At 41.6% G+C, this 18,680-nt stretch overlaps 1 protein-coding gene across 1 annotated transcript in view; it reads right to left on the bottom strand.

Moving 5' to 3' along the window:
• Positions 1 to 18,680, bottom strand: part of LOC126251876 (zinc carboxypeptidase-like) — a 129,391-nt gene that overhangs the window by 54,957 nt on the left and 55,754 nt on the right. The window contains exons 4-5 of the mRNA XM_049952566.1: positions 15,735 to 15,810; positions 7,805 to 7,946 (exon numbers count right to left, since the gene is read on the bottom strand). Of these exons, the coding sequence (XP_049808523.1) occupies positions 7,805 to 7,946; positions 15,735 to 15,810 (218 nt within the window). The remainder of the gene's footprint in view (positions 1 to 7,804; positions 7,947 to 15,734; positions 15,811 to 18,680) is intronic.

Raw genomic sequence — 18,680 nt, 5'->3', positions numbered from 1 at the left:
GTGGTTCTATACTACCCTGGATGACCAACGTCGGCTAGTACGTTAGCGACCTGGGGAGAAGTCACACTTTTCCAATCTATTGGAGAGACACAAAGTTTTTGCTCCTGGTGTCATGGTTTGGGGAGCCGTCTGTGGTGACTTAAGGACATGGATGGCAGCGACTGAGGAAACACTGATGGCACAATGGTATACCACTGTTACCCTCCATCCTCATGGTTATCTCTCGTGTGGCAGTACTGTAGTACTATTTTTCAACACAATGGTGTGCCACTGTTATCCTCCATCCTCATAGTTATCTCTCGTGTGGCAGTATTGTGCTACTATTTTTCAATAGGAAAATGCTCGTCCACACATAGTGTCTGTATGAACTGTATGCGTGATTTTGAGGTACACCTGTGGTCCGCATGATCCCCACATCCGTCCCCAGAAGAACATGTCTGGGGACAGCTCGGATGTCAACTCATCCCAGTGCCACTGTGCAGAATACGAGGAACAGCACTTTGGACCAGTTTGTCTCAAGAGAGGATACGATGGCCTTTTCAAAACGAATAAGTGCTTGTATTGTGTAAAAAGGTGGTGCAACGTTATACTGATAAGTGGTCTCATTCTACCAAGTTATGTGTAAATAAGGATTTGACCACAGTATTCACCGTGGTTTAGGGGAAGCGTCTTTGGTTCACAATCAAAATGTCATTGGTCCCGAGTTCGAACCCTGCCACAGCTTATAATTTGAATAAAAATCGCCACCAATGGCGGCCGAAGACTTCCGGCATAAGAAGGCACCTCCATTCGGCCAACGGTCTTGTCAAAGACGGTAGAAGAGCTACTAGAGTTTCAGGGCACTCTTCTCCTTGGCGTGCAAAACTGCCCCTTATGGCAGAAGAGTCGGTAATGATCAACGGCATCAGGATGAAGAAGGAAATGGAATTAAAAACACATGGCATTAAAAACACATAATCTGTATCAACAGGACATGTAGCATGTAATCGACAAATTGTAATGACGACCTCCCCATCGGCAAAACATTCGACTAGTCACCCATTCGGATCCCCGGGAGGGGACTGCCTATGGGGAGCTAACTATGAGGAAAAGCTTGAATAACCAACGGAGTGATAACGTTGTACGAGTCAGGGCACTGAACGTGGTAGCCAAGCTAGAAAATCTCAAAAGGGAAATGCTGAGGCTTAGTCTAGATAGAGTAGGGGTCAATGGAGTCATATGGAAAGAAGACTAGAATTTCTGAACAGGTGAGTATAGGGTAGTTTAAAAAAAGTAAGTAAGATCGTATTTAACGTACCGTCGACATCGAGGTCATTAGAAGCGGAGCACAAGCTCGTATTGCGTCATGGATAGGGAAGGAAATCGGCCGTGTCCTTTCGAACGAACCACGCTGGCATTTGCCTGGAGCGATTTTGGGGACATCATGGAAAGTCAAGATCAGGCTGCCCGGACGCGGGTTTGAGCCGTTATCCTCCAGAATGCAGGTCCAGTGTGCTAACCCCTGCGGTACCTCGCTCGATGGTAGTATCAACAACAACAACAAAAATGGTTCAAATGGCTCTGAGCACTATGGGACTTAACTTCTGAGGTTATCAGTCCCCTAGAACTTAGAACTACTTAAACCTAACCAACCTAAGGACATCACACTCATCCATGCCCGAGGCAGGATTCGAACCTACGACCGTAGCGGTCGCGAGGTTCCAGACTGTAGCGCCTAGAACCGCTCGGCCACTCTGGCCGGCGTAGTATCAACAGCAGTAGAAAGTGATTTGTGATGGATAGGAACGTAGGGCAGAGAATGTGTTACTGTGAATAGTTCAGTAATTGGGTGGTTCTCATCAGAATCGACGTCAAACCAACATGGACAACGATAGTTCAGGTATACATGCCGAAGTCGCAAGCCGAAATTAAAGAGATAGAGAAAATACATGACGATGTTGAACAGGTAACTCAGCACGTAAAGGAAGACGAAAATCTAATAATCATGGGGGGGGGGGTATTCGGTTGTAGGGAAAGGAGCGGAAGAAAGTGCTGCGGGAGAATATGGGCTTGGTAGTAGGAATGAGAGAGGAGAAACACTAACTGAGTTCTGCAAAAATCTTGGATGGAAATATCGAATACTCTGTTGAAGAAACAGCAGAGGAGGAGGTGCACTTGGAAAAGTCCGGGAGATACATGAAGATTTCGCTTAGATTATATCATTGTCAGGCAGTGATACCGAAATCCGATGCTGGGTTGTAAGGCGTTCCCTGGAGCAGAAGAATGAAAAGATACGCTTGAAGTTCTCTGACATTGCAATAAGAAACAGTTCATTAGTCAGTTCAATGTAAGAGGAGTGGACATCTCTAAAAAGGGTAATCACAGAGTTGGAAAGAAAAACGTAGCTACAAACAAGGTAACTGCGAAGAAACCATGGGTATCAGAAGAAATACTTGAGTAGACGAAAGAAGAAAAAGGATAGAAAAATACAAGTCTCTTAGGAATGAATGATATAGTAAGTTCAGGGAAGCTAAGGCGAAATGGCTGCATGAAAAATGTGAAGAAAACGGAACTGAAATGATTGTCGGAAGGACTGACACAGCATATAAAATAATGAAAACAACCTTCAGTAAAATCAAAAGCAAGGGTAGTGTCATTAAGAGTGCAATGGGAACAGTGCTGTTAAACGTAGCGGAGAGAACAGGTAAGTAGAAAAAGTACTTTGAAGACCTCTACGAGCGCAAAGACTGGTCTGATGACGTCGTATAAGAAGAAAGACGAGTCGACATAGAAGGAATAAGTGATCCAGTATTACAATTAGATTTTAAAAGAGCTTCGGAAGACTAAAGATCGAATGGAGCAGTAGAGATAGATAACACTCGATCAGAATTTCTAAAATCATTGGCCTAGTGGCAACAAAATGACTGTTCACTATGGCGTGTAGAATGTATGAGTCTGAGGTTGTTGTTGTTGTGGTCTTCAGTCCTGAGACTGGTTTGATGCAGCTCTCCATGCTACTCTATCCTGCGCAAGCTTCTTCCTCTCCCAGTACCTACTGCAACCTACATCCTTCTGAATCTGCTTAGTGTATTGATCTCTTGGTCTCCCTCTACGATTTTTACCCTCCACGCTGCCCTCCAATGCTAAATTTGTGATCCCTTGATGCCTCAAAGCATGTCCTACCAACCGATCCCTTCTTCTAGTCAAGTTGTGCCACAAACTTCTCTTCACCCCAATCCTATTCAATACCTCCTCATTAGTTACGTGATCTACCCACCTTATCTTCAGCATTCTTCTGTAGCACCACATTTCGAAAGCTTCTATTCTCTTCTTGTCCAAACTGGTTATCGTCCATGTTTCACTTCCATACATGGCTACACTCCATACAAATACTTTCAGAAACGACTTCCTGACACTTAAATCTATACCCGATGTTAACAAATTTCTCTTCTTCAGAAATGATTTCCTTGCCATTGCCAGTCTACATTTTATATCCTCTCTACTTCGACCATCATCAGTTATTTTACTCCCTAAATAGCAAAACTCCTTTACTACTTTAAGTGTCTCATTTCCTAATCTAATCCCCTCAGCATCACCCGATTTAATTTGACTACATTCCATTATCCTCGTTTTGCTTTTGTTGATGTTCATCTTATATCCTCCTTTCAAGACACTGTTCATTCCGTTCAACTGCTCTTCCAAGTCCTTTGCTGTCTCTGACAGAATTACAATGTCATCGGCGAACCTCAAAGTTTTTACTTCTTCTCCATGAATTTTAATACCTACTCCGAATTTTTCTTTTGTTTCCTTTACTGCTTGCTCAATATACAGATTGAATAACATCGGGGAGAGGCTACAACCCTGTCTCACTCCTTTCCCAACCACTGCTTCCCTTTCATGCCCCTCGACTCTTATAACTGCCATCTTGTTTCTGTACAAATTGTAAATAGCCTTTCGCTCCCTGTATTTTACCCCTGCCACCTTCAGAATTTGAAAGAGAGTATTCCAGTTAACGTTGTCAAAAGCTTTCTCTAAGTCTACAAATGCTAGAAACGTAGGTTTGCCTTTTCTTAATCTTTCTTCTAAGATAAGTCGTAAGGTTAGTATTGCCTCACGTGTTCCAACATTTCTACGGAATCCAAACTGATCTTCCCCGAGGTCGGCTTCTACCAGTTTCTCCATTCGTCTGTAAATAATTCGCGTTAGTATTTTGCAGCTGTGGCTTATTAAACTGATAGTTCGGTAATTTTCACATCTGTCAACACCTGCTTTCTTTGGGATTGGAATTATTATATTCTTCTTGAAGTCTGTGGGTATTTCGCCTGTCTCATACATCTTGCTCACCAGATGGTAGAGTTTTGTCATGACTGGCTCTCCCAAGGGTGTCAGTAGTTCTAATGGAATGTTGTCTACTCCCGGGGCCTTGTTTCGACTCAGGTCTTTCAGTGCTCTGTCAAACTCTTCACGCAGTATCTTATCTCCCATTTCGTCTTCATCTACATCCTCTTCCATTTCCATAATATTGTCCTCAAGTACATCGCCCTTGTATAAACCCTCTATATACTCCTTCCACCTTTCTGCCTTCCCTTCTTTGCTTAGAACTGGGTTGCCATCTGAGCTCTTGATATTCATACAAGTGGTTCTCTTCTCTCCAAAGGTCTCTTTAATTTTCCTGTAGGTAGTATCTATCTTTCCCCTAGTGAGACAAGCCTCTACATCCTTACATTTGTCCTCTAGCCATCCCTGCTTAGCCATTTTGCACTTTCTGTCGATCTCATTTTTGAGACGTTTGTATTCCCTTTTGCCTGCTCATTTACTGCATTTTTATATTTTCTCCTTTCATCAATTAAATTCAATATTTCTTCTGTTACCCAAGGATTTCTATTAGCCCTCGTCTTTTTACCTACTTGATCCTCTGCTGCCTTCACTACTTCATCCCTCAGAGCTACCCATTCTTCTTCTACTGTATTTCTTTCCCCCATTCCTGTCAATTGTTCCCTTTTGCTCTCCCTGAAACTCTCTACAACCTCTGGTTCTTTCAGTCTATCCAGGTCCCATCTCATTAAATCCCCACCTTTTTGCAGTTTCTTCAGTTTCAATCTGCAGTTCATAACCAATAGATTGTGGTCAGAATCCACATCTGCCCCTGGAAATGTCTTACAATTTAAAACCTGGTTCCTAAATCTCTGTCTTACCATTATATAATCTATCTGATACCTATTAGTATCTCCAGGATTCTTCCAGGTATACAACCTTCTTTTATGATTCTGAGGTTATACCAGCTAATCTTCGGGAAAACATCATCCACACAATTCTGAAAATTGCATCAGCTGACAAATGCGAGAATTATCATTTTAACTGCTCTTGCATACAAGTTCCAAATAGAAAAGAAAAGTGAGCATCTATTGGCGATCAGTTTGGCTCTAGGAAAGGGAAGGGCACCAGAGAGGCAATTATAACGTTACAATTGATAATAGAATCGAGACTAAAGAAAAATCAAAATACATTTATAGGATTTGTCGACCTGGAAAAAGCGTTTGACTATGTCAAACGGAGCGAGATGTTCGAAATTATGAGAAAAATAGGACTAAGGTATAGGGAAAGACGGGGAATATACAAAATGTACAAGAACTGTCCAATCTGTACATCGAAGAGGCAAGGACGGATATGAAAGAAAGGTTTCAGAGTGGAATTAATATTCAACGCTAAAGGATAGCAAGAATAAGATTGGCTGATGACATTGCTATCCTGAGTGAAAGTGGAGGAGAATTACAGGAAATGCTGAATGGATTGAACAATATAATGTGTACAGAATATAGATTGAGAGTAAATCGAAGAAAGATGGAAATAATAAGAAGTTACAGAAATGAGAAAACCGATAAACTTAACGTCAGGATCGGTGATCAATAAATAGATGAAGTAAGGAATTCTGATAACGGGGTAGCAGAATAACCAATGATGGGCAGATCGGGGAGGACATCAGAGGCAGACTAGCACTAGCAGAAAAGGCATTCTTGGACATAAGAAGCCTGTTAGTATCAAACATAGGCCTTAATTTGAGGAAGAAGTTTCTGTGAATGTACATTTGGAGGTCAGCATTGTATGGTGGTAAAATATAGACTGTGGGAAAACCAGAACAGCCGCGCGGGATTAGCCGAGTGGTCTGAGGTGCTGCAGTCATGGACTGTGCGGCTGGTCCCGGTGGAGGTTCGAGTCCTCCCTCGGGCATGGGTGTGTGTGTTTGTCCTTAGGATAATTTAGGTTAAGTAGTGTGTAAGCTTAGGGACTGATGACCTTAGCAGTTAAGTCCCATAAGATTTCACACACATTTGAACTTTTTTTTTTCTTTTTTCTCTTTTTCTTAGAATCGGTGAGGAAAGGAATATATGGATAACACTGACAGGAAGAAAGGACAGGTTAGTAGGACATCTGCTATATCCATCTAATAGCTGAGGAAATAGGTTGCAAGTACTCTGAGATGAAGAGGCTGGCGACTGACGAACAACTGTATGAAGCAGAACCACGTCCTCACTATCGGACGCTCAGAGAAGGGAAAAGGTCCAGGAGTCATGAGTCACGGAACACCTTCGATGGTAGGGGATTAGTACCTCAAAAATCACATGTGACAGTGTATCGAAATTGCCAACAGGACACGCTACATGTAGGTAGTGGAGGGATTGTCATGTACGATGTGGTTATACGGAATGAAACAAGGCTCCTGCATCATCAGTTCTCATAGCCGAAGCCACTCGCAAATTAAATGCATTCATTTCTTCCCCTATAGCGCCCTGCACACGAGTTACTGACTGGTAGTCTATGATTCTGTTTCTCAAGGGTGTAACTATGTGAACAGAAGCAATAAATAGCTCCGAAGAAGAGAACCTCCAACGAGAGACGTGAATTCAGTAACTTAGGAGGCTGACAGTAAATTATAAGAGACCTGAATTACTGAATTGTATATGAAACAGTTTCTACATGTTTATTTGCTGTGTTTAAAACTCCTTCACTACAAGCTAAATAGTACTACTTTACTGTAAAAGAAACAGTTGCGAATACGTAGGGTTGAAAGAAACGAATTGGATATACTAAAAACGTAGCAGACGTTCTGCAATAGTGAGTTTATAAAGGTTCATGGCAGACTGCACATACGAATTTTTGAACACATAATTTCACATTACTTCCATCTAGTACAGGATGCCATCATCATTGTGATATACGCGGAAACTTTGTCTATGTTGCCGACTATGTGTCTTTCTTTGAGAGAAGTTCTTTCCACTTAAAAAATGTCAACAAAATTAGCGTGGCAAATTACAAAAAAACAATCTCGAAGGAAATATCTACTTAGGTCATTATTCACAGGTGTAAGAAAAAGTTTACGTTCTTTGAGTTATTGAACATGAAAGTTTGTAGAAGAAATAAATGCTCGAGGATAATGAGTAAATAGTTGTAGACCCATCCAAGGCACCCAGCACGAGAAATTGCGTCAAAGCTACACAAGAATTTATATTGAAAGAAATTCACTCACTCACCCTTATTTTATTATAAAGCAGTTGCAGACTTTACTCCGCCATCTCTTTAGCGTTTCTCTCTTCAAATAGTTAACTTGTACCACTATGTATTTGGTGAAGCTGATATTGGTGCAACTTGCACGCTCATTTACTCTTAATGAGAAAGTGAATTTCTCGCTGTCGACAAGTCTCATAAACAGACAAGTAAGATCTCTATGTTGGCCACGACCACGATGAGATACGTATTGTAAACGGATCAGTATGCTTATAAACTAAGTTAAAAATATTGGTTATAAAGTATAATGTGGTACACGTACCTCCCTCAAGCATTACTAGCCTGTTGTCCTCTGCAAATTTGATCTCCATACCTAATTGTAGATCATTGTATGCTGTCCCAAGTTCAATAAACCTCGCAGTGCCAGGGTACTTCTCCTCTAGTGATGGCAGCCATGCGTAGATCTATGAACGAGAATGAATGTATTAACTACAAGCTATACTCTAGTGAACAAAAAAAAAAAGCAAAATGATCGTATGGCAGTGAGTCTCCACCTGGAGAAGTGCGGAGCCCGAGTTGCAAGTCTCTACAGTTGGGACCACACTTACGCGTCGATGATGAGGACAACGCAACAACCAGTCCACGACCGAAGGAAAATACTACTGAACATTTCATGCATTGCGTTCGCCACACTTAGGAAGCTTCTGAGCTACCGCACAATCTTCAAACCCTACTGTGAGCTACCAAAAGAAACTAGCTAGGACTATACACGTACTTTTTTAAAAAAAATCTTACACTTGTTTGTTTCCAAAGAACTTTCATTTTTAGTACATATAAAATGAATTTTAATTACATTTTATTTTGGAAGCTACCAAATAATAAATATGAAATTCTAAAAATGCAGTTTAGGTCAATTCATCGTCTTCGTAAGATTTCTTATTCTGTGCAGTAATGTCTGAAACTCGGAATGACATTTCGATTGGTGCTTAGACTTAGTACTACTTAAACGTAACTAACCTAAGGGCAGCACTCACATCCATGCCCGAGGCAGGATTCGAACCTGCGACCGTAGCAGCAGTGCGGTTCCGGACTGAAGCGCCTAGAAATGCTCGGTCACAGCGACCGACTAGTTGCCGGTTTATATGGAATATTGATGAATGGCATTGTATACATATTTGGGGGGCGATGAAGTAGCCACTAAAATGAAAACTGAGTTTTCACCAAACCATCTTAATTGACGGAAGCTTGCCGTTATTACGTTTTGAACCTACTTGATATAAGCATTCACACTACATATTTTTAAGTGATGTACAGGAATTATGAGCATTTTTGAAGGGTCACGTAGTGGCCACTTTTCCCTAGCTTAGTGGATAACGTGACCAATGCCTGACCACATTACGGTTCAGGTCGTCGGTATAAAAACGATGTTGTATTTTGTTTTCTTCTGCCAGCTAGATTGCTAATCACCATAGGTTATTCAACTAAATCCATAAAATCGTTTTTCCATTTCAAAATTATTACTAACGATTTCTTGTTCGTTTTCTTCACTGAATAAATTCCTTAAGCTTTCCATGATTATTTGACCACCTACTGCATCTCAGTTTTTAGTTATAACTCTTCTTTTCTTTCATAATTGTTTTGCTGATTTAGAAAAAGACATCATGCTTTCAATCGCACTTCCCATCGCAACAGGATCGCATGTTTGTTCCTGTGATTTCTAGACATATCTGCATAATCTTCAGGCCCTAGTGCCTAAAATAATACCGGGCGGCTGCAGAAGACCATTTTCAATCAGATTTTTGTACAAGTATAACAGAACGGAAATGGTTTCAAATGTAAGTAATTAATTAATTCAAAATCGCCATAACGAGTATAATACAAATGATAGCTTTGTATATAAGCGGATTTAGAAGTCCATCTGTAGCAATGCGCCTGACATATGGAAGTAATTAACTCTCACTGAGTTAAGCGGATACAAAATAAATTGCAGGGAAAATAGTCAACTTGGCGACAAGTAGTGTGGTCTCCCTTTCACTGGACGACATGCTGGCATTATTGGTTCACAAATGAAACCATAAAACCGAACGAAACAGCAAAGCACTATATTAGAAAACCAAAATATGTTTTTACACACAAGTTTTTAAAATGTATTTCTTTATGTATAAGAGAGCTAGAAACAATTATATAAATACATTAGAGAACTGAAAGTCAGGAAAGTTTTTCCTAAACAATAACGGGACAAGCTCCGTTTGTCAAACTCACTGACAAGAATGAAGGTATATACACAGTCGCTCATCAACTTCAGAAGGCTTCAGGACACCGTGAATAGAAAATACGGGTGCTGACACGACGGTAGGTGGCTAAGAGAGGCCTCGCAGACTGGGCAAGCGAGATTCAAATCTCAGTCTGGCCATTCAGATTTTGGTTTTCTGTTTATCTATTGTGGCACTAAAGGAAAATGCATTTGAACCGGAGGCGACGAATTGTTCTCCCCCCCCCCCTTCCCCTTATCGGAACCCAGATTGTGATCCTTCACGAATGACAACGACATCTTCGACGAATTGTCAAATGTTAATCCTGATTGGTTAGGGATGTATTTCATTAATAACATTTCGTCTCCAGTCACTACACCTTTATTTTCTAATTACTGTACTAATACTGTGACTGAAAAGGAAATACTATTAATAAAATATATTCCTAAAGTAGAAGCTAGAGTCACGGACAGCCAACGACTTATTACCTACAGGAAACGTGTTCGCAGTTGCGAATATGAAGCGTCGTCGGCAGTATATTGGAATGATGATAGTGAAAATTTGTGCTGAACCAGCACCGGATTTCCGAATTACGTGAGCGGTCGCCTTCACCGCTAGGGCAGTCCGATCATGATTCAGGGCCACAGTCAAACCTTCGTATGTCATCGTCCATGTGTCACATTCTGCATTCTTATTTTACGTAGATTCCTGTCCAGAAAGGACGTGTTTACTGATGTGTTCATGGCAAATAAATACGAAATAAAAGTGCCTGTGTTATTTAGAAGTACGATACAATATTCCTTTGGACATGCATGCCGACGTGCTGTTTCGTATTCGGACTTAATATCCATTAATAACTGAATCCTCCTTATTGTTTGTACAAGTAGATACAATTGTAAAAATCTCATCATCTTTAAATGCTTAGAAATTAATAAATGCTCGTAAATTTTTCTACAGGAGAAAGTTAACTGGTAGTGTGTACAGAGGTAGGGCTGTGAAGCTTTTATGTTTTTTGTAATGTCGGAAACTGGTACAGGTAACTTTTATAAGATTCAAAGAACAGTTTTGCAAACGCGTCGCGCTGTTAGTGGTGGAAACTACTCAACAGTAGGCTAGAGTTTGGCATTCGGAGAGAATTCGACAGGCGCTGTGCAGATGTCGGTCTGTGCGTGGCTTGGAGTAGAGACAATGTGACAATAAATTTCAAGTAACAAGTACGATCATATAAGGCTCTGACCCATTATCAGCGATAAGTACGGCTCGCGTCCAGCAACGCTTATGAAGGAGAAGAAACAGATTTTGCAACCACGACTGGAGCGGGCTTGATAGAATTACGTTCAAGAGAAAGGCCATACTATCGGTTGATTGTGATTAAATGGCACTTAGTCATAGAAAGCCCAGTGTGGACAGTAATTAACGTATGGCAGCGAAACTTGGTTGATATGCTAATACGTTACTGCAGAACCGATTTACGCTGGAAAAAATTGGTTCTAATTTTGACCAGCAGGTGTAAATCTTGCGCTGTGCAGCATCTCGTTGACGTCTCCAGTGCTCATACTGTACAAATTGTGTAAGTGGTGGTTAATAATAAACTCTACACTATGCTTTTCTCACTTCCTTGACTTTGTCTGCAGCGTCCCGTTCGTGATCCATTAGATATGGAAACGTTTCTAAACCTCTTTCTTGCATTCAGAGCGCCGCATATATGTGCCTGGTGGTGAAAACGTGTAGTAACTTTTTTGCAGCGTCAATCGATTCCTCATTACCGCATCAGAATATCTACCAAGTTTCGCTGGCACAGAATAATTACAGCCCGTACTGGACTGGACTGGAACCGCGCATAGTGTGGAAGTGCCGAACTACAACAGGAAGTGGGCGTGCTGGTTGGTCGCTTCCCGGCTGTAATACGCAATCTGTTGAATGGCACGCTGGATGCACTGTTTGTGTAACCGTGCAGGGTCCACCTTGTTTAACCTTGGCCGATATAAGGAGTAAATGAATTTGGTGCGCATCTTCGTGAAACATTTGCCCACACCATTTTCATGTCGTGGTATGTACAACTGTGGGTGTGCGAGCTTGTTTGGCTCCTTGTTTCAGCACCTTTAGGTGAGGACCGTTGAAGATATTTCTTACCGTCGTTGTGTGACAGTGTAAATCTGAGAACAGGAAATTTTGCCACCTTGTTTGTTGCTGAAAGGTTTTTTTATTTAATTATTTATTTTTATGTTTAAAGACTCTTTCAATTTACTCTCCCTTATATATGCGAAGAAGGGTGTCAGAGTTCCTACCCTAGACATTGAGATTGTTGTTGTTATTGAAATTCTAAGTTCTGTAGATTTTTGGAAATCAGTTATTCTGTGTTTAACTGAAGCTTCTTGATGGCTTTTACAAAGCTCTTGGATCATAAAAAGCAACTAGTTGCCCTATTAAAGCTGTAAATTGCTATTTTATTCTTTTATTAACCTGTCTCAAGCTCAATTGCTTCTTTTTATTGGTGTAATTATCACATTGTAGCATTCTTTGCATTATCGGTGTTTCAGGTTGTTTATATTTTGTTACTCATTAGGGCTTAGGAATATCCAGAGAAATTTCTCTGGTCCTCACTAAAAACTGTTACATAATGAGCGCCTCGGTGTATTGTAGTACAGCCAATGGTGATAGTCGTCGACTTCTTGCTGGATGCACTTTCTGGTCAGTGTAAACGCCTTCGCTGTTTTTTCAGAACCTTTGTCTTATAGTACAATTCTTGGCAGTTATTCGCGTGTTAATTTAAACCATTACAGCCGTGGTCTAAGTAAACACACATTTTCTGTCTTCATGTGAATAATTTTTATGTGGTCACCTGGTACTTCCACTCCCAGGTCCGCTCTCCTAACGTTTCTGTTTCCTAATGTAATTTCCGGAGTATCGCATGATGAAATTCGACTAAATTCCATTACCATTGAGTTACTTTTGTTGACGATCAGCTCGTATTGTTTCGAGACAGTATTCATATTGTCCAACATTTTTGCAGATTGTAACCCGTCTGTGACAAAATTACAGTGTCATCAGCAAATCTCAAATTTTTATTTCTTCTTCCTGAACTTTAATTCCCTTTGCAAATTGCTCCTTGGCAGGCAAGCATGGTCGCCAACGAAGTACAACATTTAGCATTAATACCACAGTTATTATTCATACCAACGTACAGCCAGAACAGAGCTGACTTCGTAGGCGAAGAGTGCAGCTATTTATACAAACGTAGAATATTCCAGAATATACAAATATTAGATATTTCAAGGACCATCCAGAAATATGAAATACTAAGCAACAAGCCATTACTGCTTGCTTAATTTACAAATTCAATCACACTGGGGCAGGATACAACATTGTCTCGCTCTATTCTCAAGCACTGCTCCCATTTGCAATCCTTCAACTCTTATAACTGCGGTTTGGTTTTTATGCAAGTTGTGGATGACCTCTCGCACGCTGTGTTGTGTCCTTGCTACCTTCCAATTTTCATACAGCTTAGTTCAATCAGCATAGTTAAAAGCTTTCTCTAAGTCCACAAACGGTATAAACGTAGGTTTGAATTTCTTCATATTTTCTTCTAACTCGTGCAGTCAGTATTGCCTCGTATGTACGTGCAGTTCTCTGGGACCCAAACTGACTTTCCTCAAGGATGGCTTCTATTACGTAGTTTCTCCATTCTCCTCTGAAATTTATGCTGTGCATTTCTATACGCGCAGTCCTGGTAGAAAAGGGTTTCTAATGCTCCACGTTTAAACAGGTGGCGATCTTTATCACAGCAGACCGTTGATTTGTCCGTATACCTCTGTGAAGACGACGTGACGACCCTTCGTCGAATACGTCTAGTCGTTTACGGGTGTGGAATTATCGTCTCTGCGATACGGCACCCTAGGCACAAGAATTATTGTGCAGTGTTCGATGTGCTACTGTCATGTGGATGCTACAATGAAGAACAAATCAGAAGGCAGGGTCGCAACGAAGTGCAACACTTAGCACTGATATCACAGTTATTACTGGTACCAACGTATAGGTCGGCCGTTGTGGCCGAGCGCTTCTGGGCGCTTCAGTCTGGAACCGCGCGACTGCTACGGTCGCAGGTTCTAATCCTGCCTAGGGCATGGATGTGTCTGATTCCTTAGGTTAGTTCGGTTTAAGTAGTTCTAAGTTCTAGGGGACTGATGACCTCAGATGTTAAGTCTCACGGTGCTCAGACCCATTTGAACCATTTGAACCAACGTATAGCCAGAACAGAGCTGACTTTGTAGGCGGAGAGTGCAGCTATTTATACAATCATAGAATATTACAGAATACATAAATGTTAGATATTTCGAGGACCATCCAGAAATATGAAATACTAACAAATATCTGCTGGTATCGGGACTGAGCATTAAGCCATACTACATGCAGTGACACAGCTCTCCCTCCTGGCGAAACAGCGATCCGCTGTTCCAAGTTGTCAGTCGAGCCGACTACAGCACCCTTGATTTACATCTTGGCAGTCCTTTGTACGGCAGCGCTGATGAATCGTCATCTTCTGGTCGATTTGTTACACCCTCTTCATTAATGCGAGCACCGAAGGTGGATCCTCCCATTCAAGATTCACGATCGTCGAGTAGGTTTTCTGTTTCCTTGAACTTCCCGTATTTGATCTGCGCCTCTGGACTGTAATAGGGATTCATACAGAGGACATGGACGAATTCTCTACTTTTTCGTCTTCTTGATGCTCACAGTCCCCGACTTTATTTATGGCGACTGACAAGCTCCGAACAATACCATACGGTCCAAAGTGGCGCTTTAGTTACTTTTGCGATAGTGCCATTTTCCGCACCAGCGTAAAAATCAATACCAAGTCTCCCGGGCTGTATCACAGATCTATATATGTATCTATTTGCTCATACAAATGTCCGCAACCGTCGTTCATCCTTGTCATCTATGGCCCGTGTACACTACAACTGCCTCGACGCCGGTCTTGGATAGCTCCATTTTGTCAAGCACGCTATACTTATCCACAGCGGTACGCGAAAACTTTACAAACTTAGTCGTTTCGGGAATGCTTGCACCCATGGTCCGAAAGCCAATAATCACGCCCTTTTGGACGTCAGATAAATCGCTTCGTCTCAACATTACGACAACGACTGTGCTGTTTCCCGCGACCCCCGAAACACTTTATATACCATCCACAACTGGTGCTACCACCTTTAGTCTGTGAATGGCTACTGCACGTTAATGTCTAACATAGACAGTGGTCACATTTAAGTGTTATTATCGTCTAGTTTAAACGTCGGACAGTACAATACATGGAAAACGAGCACTGCTGGCAAAAATACCACCTTGTCATCTTGATCGGGTCCGATCTGTTATGAAGTTGTTACGGTGGCATAAAGTCCAAGTCAGATATCTAACTGTATAGTGTGGATAACTCTGTTGTTTACTTACGTGGTTAAGTTTTATGTTTGTGTTGTGGGTGAAGAAGACGGTAAAATGCAGTGCTAGCCTCCTCTTTCTCCTCTAAATAAACACATATGACAGCCTCAGGATTTCAGTGAAAGGACGCTGTGCAGAAGCTCTGAATTTAACATTTAACCCAGATCAGGGATATTTTATGCCAGTCAACTCATTGCTCCTTTTCATCTTTTCATCACTCATCATTCTGCACGCCTCCCCCACCCCCCCCCCCCCCCCGCCCACCCCACAACACCGCTAAGTTCACACACACACACACCACAAACATACTCTTTGAGGACAAAACAGAACAGATGAAACTTCCTTTCACAATCTTGGTTCCAAGCAGCTACCTCAACTTCAGTGCCACCACATCCGTTAATAATCTCTACCATGCAAATAGATCATTGGTATGAAGCTTAACTCATATATTTTCAGTTCTTAAATTTAAAGCTGGCCATGATAAACCCTCAGAAAATAAAGGACACACTGTGCCGAATTTTTACGAACTTGTCAGAAGTAGGCTGAAGGATTTTTCAAAGAATTGCTCACCTCCTCAATGGTGTGATATTCATCTAAGGCAAAGTCCTCTCTCGTAGCTTTTTCTCGCCTCTGGTTGTCTATCAGTCTGAAAAGCGTGAGAAGTAATGTAATAATCAACTATGGTTTGAAATTCAAAGTAATTTGCCAGAGGTAATCAGACCAACTGACTATGATGTCTGCTCTTGTTTCAGAAACAGCTTACGTTGCCATTTGTGTACATCAAAATAACATTAAATCAACGTAAAACTTAAGGGTTTTCTGTGGCACAGTTATTTTTGAGAAAAGCTAGTCTTTTCATGTTCTGGTAAAAAAATTCTTTGAGGTTCCACATATAAAATACAAACCTTGCCCCTAATCAAACACGCCAGTACATGTTACGCGTATTTTTTCTGCTTTTGCTTGTACTATTTCTATACCGCCTGGCGGTGCTTGGCGTGGAATAACTTGTGTAACGGTATCACTTGGCACTTTTCCTGTTCCAGTCAGTGAAAGTACACAAGCAGTACGATTGCTTCTAGGCCTCCGTGTGAATTCTAATCATCTGCATATATCTCGAGAAAATAACCTAAAGCGATCTGACATTTCTATAAGTGTCATGAGAGTATAGTCTCGTGGGCGTTTCCACGTTTTCCTCCAGAATGACATGGTGTGTTCTACTTGGTCACAAAGCTGGTCTGATATTCTCTATGATCATATTTTGTTCATTAGGCAAAACTGCGGAAGTGTATCGGACGCCCTCTGAAAGTCAAGCAACCTGACTGCAGAGCGTTAATAAGTACACTCTACTATCTGTTTGGCTTTCACATGTGTTGTAAGACGAAAAAAAACTTCCCATAACTCTAGATGATTTTGCTACATTGTGCAGTGGTATGGGAGGATACTGCGCTTGGAAGAATTTCAGAGGTTTGACTGAGATGTCACTCGTTTACCAGGTATATCTGATGATTGAATTAGTAGTCTGAATCGAGGCTATATCTCCTATAAGTAACCTACATACACCTTTACATACATAAGACAGGATGTGTGTACGTAGGTCCAGCATCGTCTCCTAAATCAATGGAACTATTTCATCCTGGTTTGGTCTATATACTGCTTGCTATATGAGAATCAGCACTGTGGGGTTTAGAGCCTCATAGGCCCCAGAGGAGGAAAGATAGAGTTGTGCAGATAGTATCAGCATGCCTCTCAGGGCTACATGTGTTTAGACAGAGAGAGTGTGTAAGAGGAGGAGATGGATACAGAGAGGGAGGTGAACCGATGGACAGAGAGAGGAGGAAGAAGGAGTTGGAAGAAGGAGAGGAAGAAACAGACAGAGGGGGTGGGAGAGAGGTGAAGAGATAGAGTGTGAGAATGTGGACATGAACAGAGAGAGGGAGGAGGAGGTGACAGACAAAGATAGTAGGGAGGAGGAGATGGATAGAAAGGGTTGAGGGTGAAATGGTCATAGAGAGGGGTAGGATGAGATGGACAGAGGTAGGAGATATGGACACAGAGAAAAGAAGAGGACGTAGACAGAGAGAAGTAGTAGGGGAGACAGAGAGCTGTCGACATAGCGTAAGGGAAGTGCAGGCAGTTGGGTAAGCTTTAAACTACAATGCGCTATTGACTAGAAAATCATGAAGATACCCGTTGACATAACACCAGCTGCACTGAGGCGTTTCCATAGAAATATCAACAGAATACCAGCTGCACAGTAGCGTTTCCATAGAAATGTCTTCAGGCAAGCTCGTGAGGCAGTAGCGCCATGCACACTGCATCCATCCTTATTCATCTTACGTCAACGCTACAACAGGATTGCGCCTAAGGTAATAACAAAACAGACAAATTTCACTTATTGGGTTTCAACGCAGTATTCCTGTACCAACACAAATGTCTTTCATTCATCGCAGCTGTTCAAGTTACACATGTAACTGTATTTACAGGAACAAGTGACAACATACACCAACAATTATTCTTCGACACAGTTCCAGCAACATTGAGGTCTTGGCACTGAGGCGTGCACAAATTTAGCTCACGTAACCGGTTGAAGCAGGGGTAGAAGTGGCTCCACACTGGCTCCTACTTTCTGGATGCATATCACGCCAACGCGACTATTATAGAGATGTTTCACGCTATTTCATTAGCAATTACAGACTGAAATAAATAACAACTCCACATCTCCTGCACAGAGAGATTGGGGGAGGAAGAGCTGGACATACAGATGGTGGAGGAGGAGATGTGTGCGATATATACGTCGAATGTCACAAGGGCAAACCCGCGGGGAAAAAAATTTATCATCAATAAATTTCAGCATCACGAAGTCCTCATTCTTTGTTAATAAATTTTTATTGATTAATTTTTTATTTATCAGATGACAGTGATAAAGTTACCACTCTTTAGCCTTTAGTATAGAAGTAAAAGAAATGCAACCATTAACTTTTATGAGACGGAAAACGAGGGAATCCAGACATGATGCAATCGAGTTCTGTTTACTCCGTACAGTGATGATAGTAGTAATGATTCCTGGTAACTATATGGAAAATTAATTTGGGCGAGGCAGGTATTTTAGGCCATGTTACATGAAAAAGGATGACGGATGTACCTGGACATAAGAATTAATAGGGCTGATGTCGGGATTAGAGGGTTATAGGATTTGAGAGAGGATGGCGTGGAGCGTTTATTCAGAATGATGCAGGTGAGGTGGGTTAGCTACATTTAGCAGGATGGGTAGATTCCACGGATTTTACGAAGGCCGGGAATAGGTAGACAGAATCGTCCTGGAAATGTATTTGGAGTGTTTCGAGATGGAAAGAAGGTTGGATGTGCTGACATAGGCGTGGCAGCAGGTCACGGTTCTCAAGACTGGGCATTACAATGGGGTGTTAGGACTCATGTTAACTGCGGACGTAGGACTGGCGAAGGTGTAGGTGTTTGATATGATGAAACTTTATAAGCTGTCATAGCATACAAATCGGA

This window comes from Schistocerca nitens, chromosome 4, assembly GCF_023898315.1.
Source record: "Schistocerca nitens isolate TAMUIC-IGC-003100 chromosome 4, iqSchNite1.1, whole genome shotgun sequence".
NCBI classification, from domain to species: Eukaryota; Metazoa; Arthropoda; class Insecta; order Orthoptera; family Acrididae; genus Schistocerca; species Schistocerca nitens.
This window is presented reverse-complemented; position numbering and strand designations above follow the sequence as displayed.